This window comes from Capricornis sumatraensis, chromosome 3, assembly GCF_032405125.1.
Source record: "Capricornis sumatraensis isolate serow.1 chromosome 3, serow.2, whole genome shotgun sequence".
Lineage (NCBI taxonomy): Eukaryota > Metazoa > Chordata > Mammalia > Artiodactyla > Bovidae > Capricornis > Capricornis sumatraensis.
Window position 1 is genome coordinate 149,007,160 of NC_091071.1, and position 13,826 is coordinate 149,020,985.

The 13,826-nt window shown below is 44.6% G+C and overlaps 1 protein-coding gene across 1 annotated transcript in view; it reads left to right on the forward strand.

Annotated features, from left to right (window-relative positions):
- The window catches only part of SMARCAL1 (SNF2 related chromatin remodeling annealing helicase 1), a 52,995-nt gene that overhangs the window by 25,613 nt on the left and 13,556 nt on the right, over positions 1–13,826 (forward strand). Inside the window, exons 11-12 of the mRNA XM_068967954.1 lie at positions 5,104–5,244; positions 8,831–9,049. Coding sequence (XP_068824055.1) covers positions 5,104–5,244; positions 8,831–9,049 — 360 coding nt within the window. The remainder of the gene's footprint in view (positions 1–5,103; positions 5,245–8,830; positions 9,050–13,826) is intronic.

A 13,826-nucleotide genomic window follows, 5' to 3' on the forward strand; every position in this document is an offset into this window, starting at 1 on the left:
TCAGACCTATCATCTCTCTGCTGTATTTTCATCTAGATCACAGTTCCTCGACCTTAGCACTGTTGACATTTTGGGCTGGGTAATTCCTTGTTGTCCACAGGGCAGTCCTAGGCATTGTATCAATAGGATGTTTAACAGCATCCCTGGCCTGTACCCACTAAATGCCACTGGTACCCCCAGTTGTGACACCCAGAGTTATCTCCAGATATGAAGTGTCCCAGGTGGCGTGTGTGGCATGTGAAAGTTGCTCAGTCATGTCCGACTCTTTGCGACCCCATGGACGGCTCCTCTGTCCATGGAATTCTCCAGGCCAGAATACTGGAGTGGGTAGCCTTTCCCTTCTCCGGCAGATCTTCCCAACCCAGGGACCGAACCCAGGTCTCCCACATTGCAGGCAGATTCTTTACCAGCTGACCCAGCACGGAAGCCCAGGTGCAAGAGGAGGGGAATTATGCTTCCCCATTTCTCTTGAGAACCATTGATCTAGATGCTCTAAGGAAACGAGTCAAGCTAGGTATTTTTTGGAATAAGAAGAGACTTGGGAAGAAGTAAAGTAATGCCTTTGAAAAGCCACATAAGGGCCTAATTTAATACCACTTGACTATTCCCCTCACTCCACTCCTGGATCTCTTAGAACTACATTCTGTTAATTAGTATGTCAAGATTTTCAGCAGATGTTCATGATGAGGTAATTAGGTTACAATCCCACTGTCTGTGAGACAGCTAGGCCAGAGCATGTGGGTTTCATGGATGGAAACAGCAGCTGCATGCAGAGGACGTGTTGTAGGAAATTGGTGTCACTGTACCCTGGGGAAAGGTGGCAACTTTCTTTCCCTATGGCACTATTTTCCCAGGCTGCTAAACAAAGTGGTTCTATTTTCATTTCCTGTTGACCCTTGAACAACATGGAGGTTAGTCTGCCTTTAACTTGCTTATAGTTAGTTGGCCCTCCGTATCTGCGGTTCCCCCACATCCTCAGACTCATCCATGTGGTTGAATTTTCAGCCTATTGTTGAAAAATACCTGCTTAAGTGGAATTGTACAGGTCACACCCATGTTGTTCAATGGGTTCAAAGCAAGCAAGACAGAAAGCTATAGGGGACAAAACTAAAACTAAAATCATCTTGAGACTTCCCCGGTGATCCGGTGGTTAAGACCAAGCTTCCACTGTCAGAGGGGTGGGGATTTCAGGGGTGGGGGTCAATCCCTGGTTGGGCATCTAGAATCCTGAATGCTGCATGGCATGGCCACAAAAAAAAAAAAAAAGAAAATAGAACCACCTTTCATCCCTCCCAACACAGAAAACCTCTGTTAACAGTTTGGTTATTTTTCTGACACGTCAGTTGTAGGACAAGATCGTTTTTAATGGCTTAGGAGCATTCTGTGGTATGGTCGCATCCCATAATTTAACCCTTAGCGTGGGACCTTGTTTAGCTGTTATAAATAATTCTGAACATGAACACCATCCATATATGCAGAGCTTGTATACCTTGTCCTCTTAGGACAAATTCCTACATTCGGGATTTCTGGGTAGTGATTTTACCTTTTGACAGCTGCCTCTGAAGTTCAGTCTGCCCATGCATCACCATTGTCACTCTCGCTCAGCCCAAATCACCGCACACTCTTTTTCTCCTTGTGACCTCAGCCCTGAAGGGTGTCCGATTTTTCCCTGTTGAGCTGTGAGGTATGTGTTTGAGTTTTCCTTAGTGGTGTTTTATTTATAGTGCTTTTTATTGTTAAACCAGTTAGATTATTTCTGTAGAGAAAGAAAGAATCCCACCATCCTTCCTAATAAATAGGTGTTTCTCCTTCTGTGTGAGTAGAGTCCTTTCATCTCTGTTGATTGGCTAGACCAGATGAGACTAGTGATCTACGGTGTACGAGCTTTTTCTTTTCCTTTTTCATTAAAGCAGTTTCACCAGATGGCATATTCAAATAGCACAAAGGAGTGTACACTGAAAAATAACTTGCACCTTGAATCCCCAGTCCGTTGGTTTAGTTCTTAAAACTGGTCTGCGCCCATGTCAGGACATGATATGTGTTTCTTATCTCCCTCCCTAGAGTATTCTACCACTGTTTTTTACTTTTCTTTTCCCCCTTGATGATGTATCTTGGTAATCATTCCACTTCATTACTGATGACAGGATCTCATTCTCACAAGTAGTTTTCTGCTGCATAAATCTGTCGTAATGTGTACCATCCGTTCCCTTTCGGTGGATTTGCAGCCAAGCTCTGGGTGTTGCATGCATGCTAAGTTGCTTCAGTCGTGTCTGACTCTCTGCGACCCCATGGACTGTAGTCCACCAGGCTCCTCTGTCCATGGGATTCTGCAGGCAGGAATACTGGAGTGGGTTGCCATGCCCTCCAGGGGATCTTTCTGACCCAGGGATCAAACCCGAGTCTCTTAATGTCTCCTGCACTGGCAGTCACGTTCTTTACCACTAGTGTCACCTGGGAAGCCCCGTAAGAACACTCTTTCAGAGCAAGTGAAGTGTGTTAGTCTCTCATTTGTGTCCAACTCTGTGACCCTATGGACCATAGCTTGCCGGGTTCCTCTGTCCATGGGATTCTCCACTTAAGAATACTGGCATGGGTAGCCATTTCCTTCTCCAGGGCATCTGTCTGACTCGGATCGAACCCAGGTCTCCTGTACTGTGGGCAGATTCTTTACTGTCTGAGCCACCAGGAAAGCCCTGTGGCCATCTTTTCATTGTGATATGAAAGCAGGGAGTAGGAAACCCAGTCTCTCTGCGTTCTGAAGAGATGGCTGTTTGCCTCTTCAGGTCAGAGGGGGGTGGTGTCAGCTGGAGGGCCTGCTCTTTCCCCGAGGGTGATCAGGCCATCTGCAGAAGGAATCCCCTGCTTGTGAGAATGACCCAACTTCTTTTGACACTAAATAGAAATCTTTCTTTTTTTTTTTTTTGCATTGTTCCATTGTGGGTTTCTCGGGTTCGGTAAGAGTTAACTTAAGGCATTCAGTTTAGTGTGGATTCGTGTAGCTGTATACATTTCTACTTTCCTAAACGGGAAGTTCCAGAGCTAGAGGATGACATCTGAACCTTGAGCAGCCGGGCATGATTAACGGCCTTAGGCGTGACAGTGATGACAATGAACGTGTTGGGGCTGAGCAGTTTAAATCATTCCATAATAGATGAGACGCGCTATTGGTTTCTTTTCAAAGCTGGCCTTTTTCGTTTTCCATAATGCTGCCTCTGCTTTTTAACACCCACAAGCATCCATTTTCATCGGTCCCCTCACGCCCTATAGGGTCTGGACAGTACATGGGAAGGCTAACTCCATATTAACTCCAGCCTGTAACCACCTGGCAGAGAACCCTGGAGTTAATTTCCATCAGCTAATCTGTTAGCTGCTACCCAGACTCCATCCCCAGGCTATGGCAGCGGTGATAACAATGATGTGGGGAATAGGTTTGGGATGATGAGCTGATTTGCTCTTACTGATAAGACTTTTCATTTCTCCCGTTTCATTGAAATAATCTTGAGACAAGGCAAGTGATGCTACAGGCGTCATTCAAGAAGCTCATTGTTATTTTAATGAATCTACATCAAACCTTGCAGGAAATTAGAAGGCCTGGGTAATTGAACTGTGGAAAATTATAGCTGGAGAAATTCATAGCTCTCCTGTCATAATGGAATTAGGTATTGGTGGTTGCTCAGAGGGCAGAAGTGCATCTTGAGAAAGGTATATATTGTATATTTATAAAGAATTATTTTTCTTCCCTCTGTTGCACCTTTATTTATTTATTTTTATGAGGCCACATATCCATCTGAAAACCTAATTTCCTCCCCTAGGTGATTGACTGCGTGCAATTGCCTTATGCTGCTGTCATTAACTCAAGGTTACAGTGGTTAGCAAGCTGTTTCTAGACAACTGAGCCCCACAGTAGGGTCCCTTCCCAGAGCTGAAATGGATTGTACCTCTAGTGATCTTTGACCATTCTGCATTCTAATCCAGTGGGGAGTGTCTCTCTCTTTTTTTTTTTTCTCTCACCCTCTTTCTCATCTGAGTAAGAAGTAGGATTTGGGGTCTGATCTCCTTGGGTCAGGTGGATATCAGGGTAATGAGGAATCTGAAGCCTGTCATTGGAATCAACCAACTATTTAGACCCATTCTGCCTTTGGCTGAGCAGCCTGCTACAGGCCTGGACTGCGTTTAGGGGAGATGGATCCAGGTCCCACCTTTTAAAGTCCTTATTAACTGCAAAATGAACTTGAGTCAGGGATATCCAGGCTCAGAGCATTGTGCAGCTGGGTTAGTGACACTTTTTTCTGTTGTTTTTTCTGTTTTCCTCTAAAGAAAATCAAATAGAGGCTTAACACACAGGCCATCGCGGATTCTTCCTCCTGGGAGTGCGAAAGGGCTGGTCCTAGGTGCCATTGTCTGATCACAGGTTCTGCTTGGATGTCAGAAATCCATCCTGGAAAACGTTCAGAGCTGCTGCAGTCTCCCATGCTTCCTCTTCCAATGCTGGATTCTTCATGTTTCCTCTGCCGTCCCTAGGACACTGGTTAGCTTCCTTGTGAATGTTTTTCGGCATACAGTGAATACCTACTGAGTGCTTACTTTGTGCCAGCCACTGTGCTACAGGAAATCAAAGGGAACCCAGCTCAGTCCTTGATCTCAAGAAGCTTGCAGTCTAGTTGAGGGAGTCAGACAAGATAGAACGCAGTGCAAGGGGCTAAGTGCTTAAATAGATGTGGACCGAGGGCTTGGCCAAGGCAGCTTAGAAGATGACGCCCAGCCTCTTACAGGGATCCAACCATGAGGTTCTCGGAGCACACTTGCTCTTTCTCTCTGATCGTGGTACCTTCGCCTAGAGTTCCCAGGCTGATGCCACACAGAGCCCTGGAGTGACGCCAGTCTTAGTGTGTTTGGAATCTACATCTGCCTTGGATCTAAGATGAGTGAACTTGGGAAGCACCTACGATCAGAATGCCAGGAAGCAAAGGTCTTGCTTCCTGCTGGATTCCACGGAATATACTGTTTCAGGGTCATCGGCTCCAGCTCCTAGTGAGAGGGTGCTGGGGACATGCCCTGCGTGTCCTCTGTGTGCCTCAGCACCTTTGGCTCTTTGTGTTCTAGGTTGCCAAGAGGGTGATCTTACTGTCGGGCACACCAGCAATGTCCCGGCCGGCGGAGCTCTACACACAGATCCTTGCCGTCAAGCCAACCTTCTTCCCTCAGTTCCATGCCTTTGGACTTCGCTACTGTGGCGCCAAGCGGGTATTTATTCTCTGTTCCCTCTCTTCCCCACCCACCCTTCACCCTGATTGTCACACTTTTCTTTTTTATTTTATTATTTTTTAACACCAAAAAACCATCTGTATTGGGGTATAGCCAGTTAACAATGTCGTGATAGTTTCAGGTGAACAGTGAAGGGACTCAGCCATACATATACACATATCCATTCCCCCCCCAAATCCTCCCTCCCATCCAGGCTGATAACACTGAGCAGAGTTCCATGTGCAATGCAATAGGTTTTTGTTGGTTATCCATTTTAAATACAACAGTCACACTTTCCTTCTTGTTCCTTCTTTTCGGCCATGGCGTGGTCAGAAGGGACCAGCCACGGAGCTGGATTCAGATTTTAGCTCCGCTTCACCCCACACTCTGGCCTTGGAGTGTCTTCTATTAGACAAGAGCAGCCCCTCCTAGTTCTAATGCTTGATAGTATTTTCTGGTAAAGCGACCAGTGGGCGGTGCACAGGTGCCAGGATCTCCGAGAGCCTGCAGCTCTTGCCCGACTGGAGGACACTGAAGTGAGCTTAGGTGAAGCCAAGGGCCCCCTGCTTGGTGCACAGAAGACAGAGGACGCCTTTGAACAGGTGGAGTGGGGGGCGTGGTCTCAGGCTGGGCTGGCGGGCTCGCAGCAGTGCGCCTTGGCTCAGATGTTGACTCATGATGGTGAACCGTGTCTGGTCCGCAGGCCGGAAGCCTCTGACCTACCGATTATTTGTCTGTGAATACAGAGCCAGAGAAGCGGCTGCCCCTGGAGCCGCAGTCCACACAGCTCCTCTTTTCCAAAAAGGGCAGAGCAAACCTTATAAACACAAACGCTATCATGATTTCTAAAACCTCAATTTTTTTTTTAATTGAAGAAAAAAATTAATGATGTGGGAAATAAAAGAGTGAAAAAAAAAAGTTGGATGCCAAACTTGCCCCTTTACTGTCTGAGCCACCAAGGAAGCCCTCAGACATCCCCCTTAGTTAATTACTCATTCTCATGCCGGCTTCTTTCTTGTGGGTGGTGCCCCTGTCACAGAGGCTCTAGCTGGACTCAAAGCCTTGTTACTTCAGACCTCAAGGATTCCTGTTTGGTGACCAAATCACAGATATGCCAAGCTGCTGTTTGCATGGCTGGCACTGACACTCTGGAGAAGTGGCTGCCCGCCACACCACCTGAGAGAGAAGAGCCTTGCTGTGCAAGTTCATGACATAAAAACGATCATCTCCCTTATTTTAAAATACTTCCTGAAAAGAGAAAAGCTTTTCAAGTACTTTAAAAATGTCCACTTAAATTCAAACAAAGTACTTATCGTGTAACTTGTGGAGCCTGGCAAAGTTAATTGCACACCATTTTTAGCTGGTCACTGAGGCAGGAAATCTCTGTCCTTGAATGTACTTAAAGCTGTACACTTCTTTAACTAAGTTTCCCTGTGGATCAGTCCAAATTAGATTGGACACGGTTGTCTTGATCACGCAAAACTCCCATGTGTGATTTGTACCTCTGTCCTCTTCGCAAGCGATCCGCTTTCTGCAAAGGATCCTCTCCTCCTCGACAGTCTGGTCCCTGATAGTGCCTTGTTGAGCCAGGGGTGGTAGGAGCTAGAAGCAGAGCTCATTGCCTTTACCACCATGCCGTCCCTCCCTGTGTTCCTGGCCACCATCTCTGCAGTCCTTCACATCCTCAAATTCACCCTTTCTCTCCTCCTTGCTGCCCCAGCAACCAAGAAAACAAAGTTAGTACCTTCCCCATCTTTATATCCTTCCTTCCACTTAGACCAATGCCTGCTCCCTGAAAAGTTTTCAGTAAAAAGCTTGCTGAAATGTAGTTATTCCATATATTAAAACCTTTGGTATTATCAGGTTTTAACCTGCAAGATTAAAAGCTGATTAATATTGGAATGTTGGAGCATGATATCTAAATCAATTATGATATCCATTTGTTCCTGGCATGATTTTTATATAATGCAGCCAGTAGGCCAGATCTACTTTTTTTTTTTTTAATTGTGGCCAGATTCTTGCAATAAAAGAAGCCGCTGAAGAGAATGCCCCATACTGAGCTCATTTTCAACCCCATGGTGTGAAGGCATTTGCTGAAAACTTCCAGTTGATTTCAGAGCATTTTTTTAAAAAAAGAAAGAAGTGGTTTTTGATCATTTTATTTCTCTACCTTTGGCTGTCTCTTCCTGTTTCCAGTTTAGCAAAGGACACCTGCCACATCTCCACCATTATACTAGGTCCACTGGCCCTCAAAAATGAGCAAGCCTAGCCCCTGCCCACAGCGGTTCACAGTACTGGGTGGGGTAAGGCATGAGGGAAAATGAGCAGCTGAAACCCTAAGGCAATAGGCACCCCGGCTCCCTCATTTTCTACAAGACCGTAGAAGTCAGTCCTATTTCTGGTAAGATTGTTAGCGAAGGGCAGGGTTTTTAATTGGTAACGTCCCCTCCAGCTGTATGGCAGCGAGTAGGCATTCTCACTCGCTGCCGCCTGTGAGCTGCTGGTGAAGGAACTATTTTTATGAAAGACAGCCTGGGCGCTCTAAAACCCACCGCTGGTTTCAACCAGATGCGGCTGCACCTGTGTTCTGGGTTCTCCCCTTCTGCCCCCACCACTGTGGCCACTGTGATGGCAGCTACCAGGTCGCGCTTGGTGAAACCCACACTGGGGAAGAACAGCTTTGTAAATAAATCCGTTAACCCCATCAAATAAAGATATCACAGCATCGTCTCTTACCTTGGGCAGTGGGCTCTGTGGGGGAAGCCCTGAGGAAGAGTCTTTCTGCATTTGATGTATAGGAAGAGCCTGACAAGCTGAATATCTGGTTTGTTCTTTTTTCTTTTTAATATTTATTTGTTTGGTTCAGTCAGGTCTTAGTTGCAGCATCTAGTTTCCTAACCAGGAATCACACCCAGGCCTCTAGCATTGGATGCAAGGAGTCTTGGCCACTGGACCACCAGGGGAGTCCCTCTCGCTTGTTCTTGAATGTAACGGGCACCAAACCACGTGGCATTTTCCCTTTGCTGCTAGAAAGCTTAACACCAAATTGTGGGATGCCATGTCCATTCTGAAGGAGATCAGCCCTGGGATTTCTTTGGAAGGAATGATGCTAATGCTGAAACTCCAGTACTTTGGCCACCTCTTGAGAAGAGTTGACTCATTGGAAAAGACTCTGATGCTGGGAGGGATTGGGGGCAGGAGGAGCAGGGGACGACTGAGGATGAGATGGCTGGATGGCATCACGGACTCGATGGACGTGAGTCTGAGTGAACTCCGGGAGATGGTGATGGACAGGGAGGCCTGGCGTGCTGCACTTCATGGGGTTGCAAAGAGTTGACTGAGCGACTGAACTGAACTGATGATACACATTTTTGGTTCACCTCATTCCGAACTTTGTTTCTTCCTATTCCCTTCCTGTTTCTCATTTGTCTTCCTGGAGGTTTGAGTCATCCCTCAAAGCCAATTGAAGTTCTGTGAACAAAGCCAGGGGAAGAGAATGTTGTGAGGAAGTCGTCCCTGGGGGTCACAGCCCCGTCCCCGGGTCCTGAGGAGTCTCACGGGCTGTGTCTCGGTTCTGCCTCCACAGCAGCCCTGGGGATGGGACTACTCGGGCTCCTCCAACCTGGGGGAGCTGAAGCTCCTGCTGGAGGAGGCGGTCATGCTGCGACGCCTCAAGGGCGACGTCCTCTCCCAGCTCCCAGCCAAGCAGCGCAAGATGGTGGTGGTCGCCCCAGGCCAGATCAACGCCAGGACCAGAGCCGCCCTGGATGCCGCCGCCAAGGAGATGACCACCAAGGACAAAACTGTGAGTCGGGGCAGCAGATGGGGATTTGGAAGTCCACGTGGGCACTGCCGTTCCTTCTCAGGAAGGGGCGCCGTGGGGGTGACCAGAGTCCCCTGATGTTGTCTTTCTGTAACCTTTCCCTATCTCCCAAGGCCAGGATGGTGAGCCTGCTTCGTTTCTCAGCCTATCTAGTCTGCTTCCCAAATCTCTCATGAGTTTTCAGCTTTCTCCTTGGGTAGATCACTGTTGATGGACAGTCCTAAAAATAAACCCCAGGGGAATGACAGGATGGTGATACATATTCTGAATGCCTCAAAGAAAGTTGGAATTTGCATTTAGTGTATTTTGAGGGTACCTCTCTCTAGTCACAGTTGTTAGAAATTAGTCCTAAGGGTATTTGGTATACATGTTAACCCTCTAACCATCCCATGTCACTTGCTTTAGTCAAAGTAACAAATTAACATTTATATAGCAGAGTTTTCAAACCTTCTTACCTTTAGTCCTTATTATAGTCATTTATGGTTGGCAGGAAGTTGGCACCTCCGTTTTACTGCAAGGGAAACTGAAGTTCACGGAGATTGGGATTCGACCAAGGTCTCACACCTACTCCATGGCAGAGCTGAGGCTGTCCCCAAGCCTGTTAGCTCTGTATTTTAGGGCTCTTTCCACTACGGCGGCTTTATCTTTTCAAAACACTTTCATTTCGTATCTGCCTTCAGTGTCACACTGTGCTAAGTGCTATAAAGTAATCTATACCAGCTCCGTTTCTGTCCTCATGGGATAAAAACCTTGCAATTTTCATTCCCAAGAAAATAACAGTCATTGACATTTTTTGACATTATCATAAAGCATTATCTGGGCTTGGTATTACCCCGTATACAGAAACTTAGATCTAAATGAGATACCAGCCTCCTGGGAGAGTACAAAATAAATAAAATGACAAGAGACAGAATGTGTGATTCTTTTTTTTTAATGTTATCTTCCCATGTGATGAGAAAAACTGGCTAGTAGCTTTTAAGAAACAGTGTAGGATTTTGCACTGATATTAATGCCTTATCCAGCTGTGTTTAATTTATGCTATATTATACACAATAATCTGTGTGGCCTGGAGGAAATGAGCAGGCATAATCTCTTTGCTGTGGAATTTTCAAATAAAGTTCCATAACATCACTGTGGACATACAGACCAGTGATTCTCAATTTATATTTCCATGGAACTACCAGAAGAACTAAGATATTCTGTTGCTAGAATCAGTGTCAGTGAGATAAAAACTCAATGAATGGAAATTTTTTTCTCAATTTTAAGCTTTTTCTTAAAACTTTCTTAAGCCATTATCAAGTCTGCTAACTTTTGCCCATCAGTGAAATCTACCAAACAAGAAAACCAATGAACATATATATATACTCTTAATGGAAAAAATTGGAAAAAAAAAATGGAAAAAATTCAGATGCATGTTATTTTTAGATGCAAAGGTATGAATGTTTATAAAAAGCTTTATAAAGTGTTTTAGTTCCTTGGACGTGTGGTGGAAGAGAGTCTATCAGTATTTCATGGGAGTCTCCAGAGAACAGCCTTGCCTGTACCAGTTCACCTCTCGAACCAGATGGAGAACAGCCAGTGTAGACAACTGACAAAGTAGTCAGTGGGGATTTGAATTGAGGAGGAAAGTCATATTAAGTGGTCAAGAGGCAACTGTCAATTGTGCAGAATAGCCAAAAAAAAAAAACCATGGGAATCTTGAACTTAGTGCAGCAAGGTTTGAAAGGATTTTTTAAACTTTACGCCAGTGTGCATGGTTAGGTGAGTGGCCCTTTATGATTTCAGGTGTAACCTGCATGTTTGATTTCTGAATTAATAGGGGATGATGTGAAACTGACTAGGCTGAGCCATGGAAATCAGGTATATTGGATGTTTATAACTCCCCGTGACTGTGCAGATCCCTTAAATTCTTTGGGATTTGTTGATATTTTCTTCCCTGAAAAGGGAAGCCACAACCTGCCTCCTAGGCTTGGTGCTGGAAAAATACAAAGGGTTGGTGGCAGTTGCTCTGAATCCCACCTGTTGTGCGATTATTGTCACTGCTTCTTCACCCCAGAGTCTTAAAGCTATTTTGCAGATTGTGAAAACAGACCCTAAATTGCATTGTAATTCTTCAAGAATCCAGTGGAGAAGAGCCCTTGAGTTCTTCTCAGTACAGTGCTTGAGAATTGCTCTGTGCTTCCTTAATGTCTTGGGAAATTTAAGTTTGTCTTTAAGAGAGAGAAATTGAATAGATAAAGATTGCCTTCGGCATGGTACTAAGATGCTATATTCTTTTTGATAGGATAAATTCTTGAAAAATGTTATTTTCTTTTGTCTTCTTTAATGTAAACTCATTTTTTATAATGGAAAATCCAAGTAGCAAATGAATTTATGAGCGTGAGCCTTTAGAACATCAGAACCTTTCTTACCATAAAGCCACCGATTTAGTGCATTGCAAACCATGCCAACTGGGAGCAGTCCACCCCCCACTTAACCCAGGAAATAGAACCAGTGTCTGGGGGGGCTTGGACCAGATGGCCATCAACATGCCTTCCAAGCCCTGACTGGCTGCGAAATCCTGAACTGAAAGAGTTAAACTGGAGAATCATGGTTTTGTGGTTTTAGTCTGTGAATCTGCAGAAAGGACCCCACCACCCCCATTTTTAAAAGTGACTCTGCAGCCCCAGGTTTCCCAGCGATTTTACACATGGTGGTTCAAGCAAAGCACTGCTAACCTGTCAAAAAGCGGTTCTTTCTTTGTTCCCTCACACCTTCCCATCCAGAGGACCACGTTTTTTGAAAAGCTTTAAATCACAGAAGCCAAGGTGAAGCAGCCAATTTATAAAACATAACGTACAGCAAAAGCTTTTTCTCATTTTGAGCCGAAATAATAGATAGCTCTTCACCGGCTAAGAAAAGCCAACTCTAATCATCCTTTGTCTAAAGCCGTTTTTTGATCACCAGGACCAGGAGCAGAAAAATAGAACTGGTCCACGCAGACTTCCTGGGGATGGTATCAGCTCACCTTTCTGCCGTTTGACAATCCATTCAAATTCCCACACAGAGAAAGAAATTCAGAACCCCAGTGGATCTAATTTAATAAAAGTCTAAGAGGTAGGAACAAAGAATGCAGGTTATTTAAAATTTCCCAGTCCAGGGCTGGCAAAAGAAGTAAGATAGTTATTGGGCTAATATTATGTCTACTCAGTTTGGGGAGCTTCTTTTTTTTTTTTTTTAAGATAAACTATTGATTTCTCCTACATTAAAAATACAGCAGATATCTACTGTATAAAGTCTGATAAAGAAAAGTGCTTATAATATGTAGCATTTATTAAACATTTTTTATCACTATACTATAAAAAATAAATTGACCCATCTTTTGATAATTTTGGCATATATCATTTGGGTATTTTCTTCTATTAAATCTATGTGTATTTTGCTTTAAAATATTTATTATTTATATATCAGTATACATATAACTTATGTGTGTAATGAGCAGAGTATTTTTTTTTAATCTTTAATTGGAGGAGGTGGTTGTTACCATTCAGTCGCTAAGTTGTATCCAACTGTTTTAACCCCTGGACTGCAGCATGCCAGGCTTACCAATTGGAAGATAATTGCTTTATAATGTATTGGTTCCTGCCACACAAAAGCATGAATCAGCCATAAGTATACATAGGTATCCCCTCCCTCTTGTGCCCCCCTCCCACCCCGATCCCACCCCTCTACACTGTCAGAGAAGACAGGGTTGAGCTCTTTGTGTTATACACCAACTTTCTGCTAGCTATCCATTTTACGCAGGGTGATGTATATATTTCAGTGCTGCTCTTTCAACTCATCCCACCCTCTCCTTCCCCCACAGTGTCCACAAGTTCATTCTCTATGTCTCTGTCTCTGTTCCTGCCCTGCAAATAGATTCATCAGTATCATTTTTCTAGATTCCATATGTATCCATTAAGATATGAGATTGCAACATACGTATTTTAAAAGCAGAATTCGGGTCTTATAAACATACCTCAAGTAGGGAAGAAAGCAGGTTACAACACTGTATCTGCACTTTTCAGTGTTGTTGTGTGTTCTTTTAAAACATAATATTTGAAGACTGGTTTTCCCCAATGGCTCAGCAGCAAAGGACCCACCTGTTCAATGCAGGAGAGGCAGGTTAGATCCCTGGGATGGGAAGATCCCCTGGAAAAGGAAATGGCAACCTCTCCGGTATCTTTGCCTGGGAAACAGAGGAGCCCGGCGGGCTACAGTCCATGTGGTTGCAAAAGGGTTGGACATGACTGAGCAACTAAATAACAACAATAATTTGAACACTGCAGAATACTTTCTCACATGTCTATATAATAATTTTATCAGTCTTTGTAGTTGGACATTTAAGTTATTTCCGTTTTTCACTATTCTAAATGACACTACACTGAAAAAGCGGTTTACATCTGAATTTGTGTACCTCCATTTCTATCCTGAAGATAAATGTTAAGCATTGAGTTGCTGTATCACATGATAGGGAGTCCCTGATGGCTTAGACGGTAAAGAAATCTGCCCGCAGTGCAGGAGGCCTGGGTTCAATCCCTAGGTCGGGACCATCCCCTGGAGGAGGGCATGGTAACCCATATCAGTATTCTTGCCTGGATAATTCCATGGACAGAGGAGCCTGACGGGCTACAGTCCATGGGGCTGCAAAGAGTTGAATACTACTGAGTGACTCACACACACACATCACGGAATATGGGCATATTTGGAAGACTTTTGCTATATACTGACCAAAAGGGTT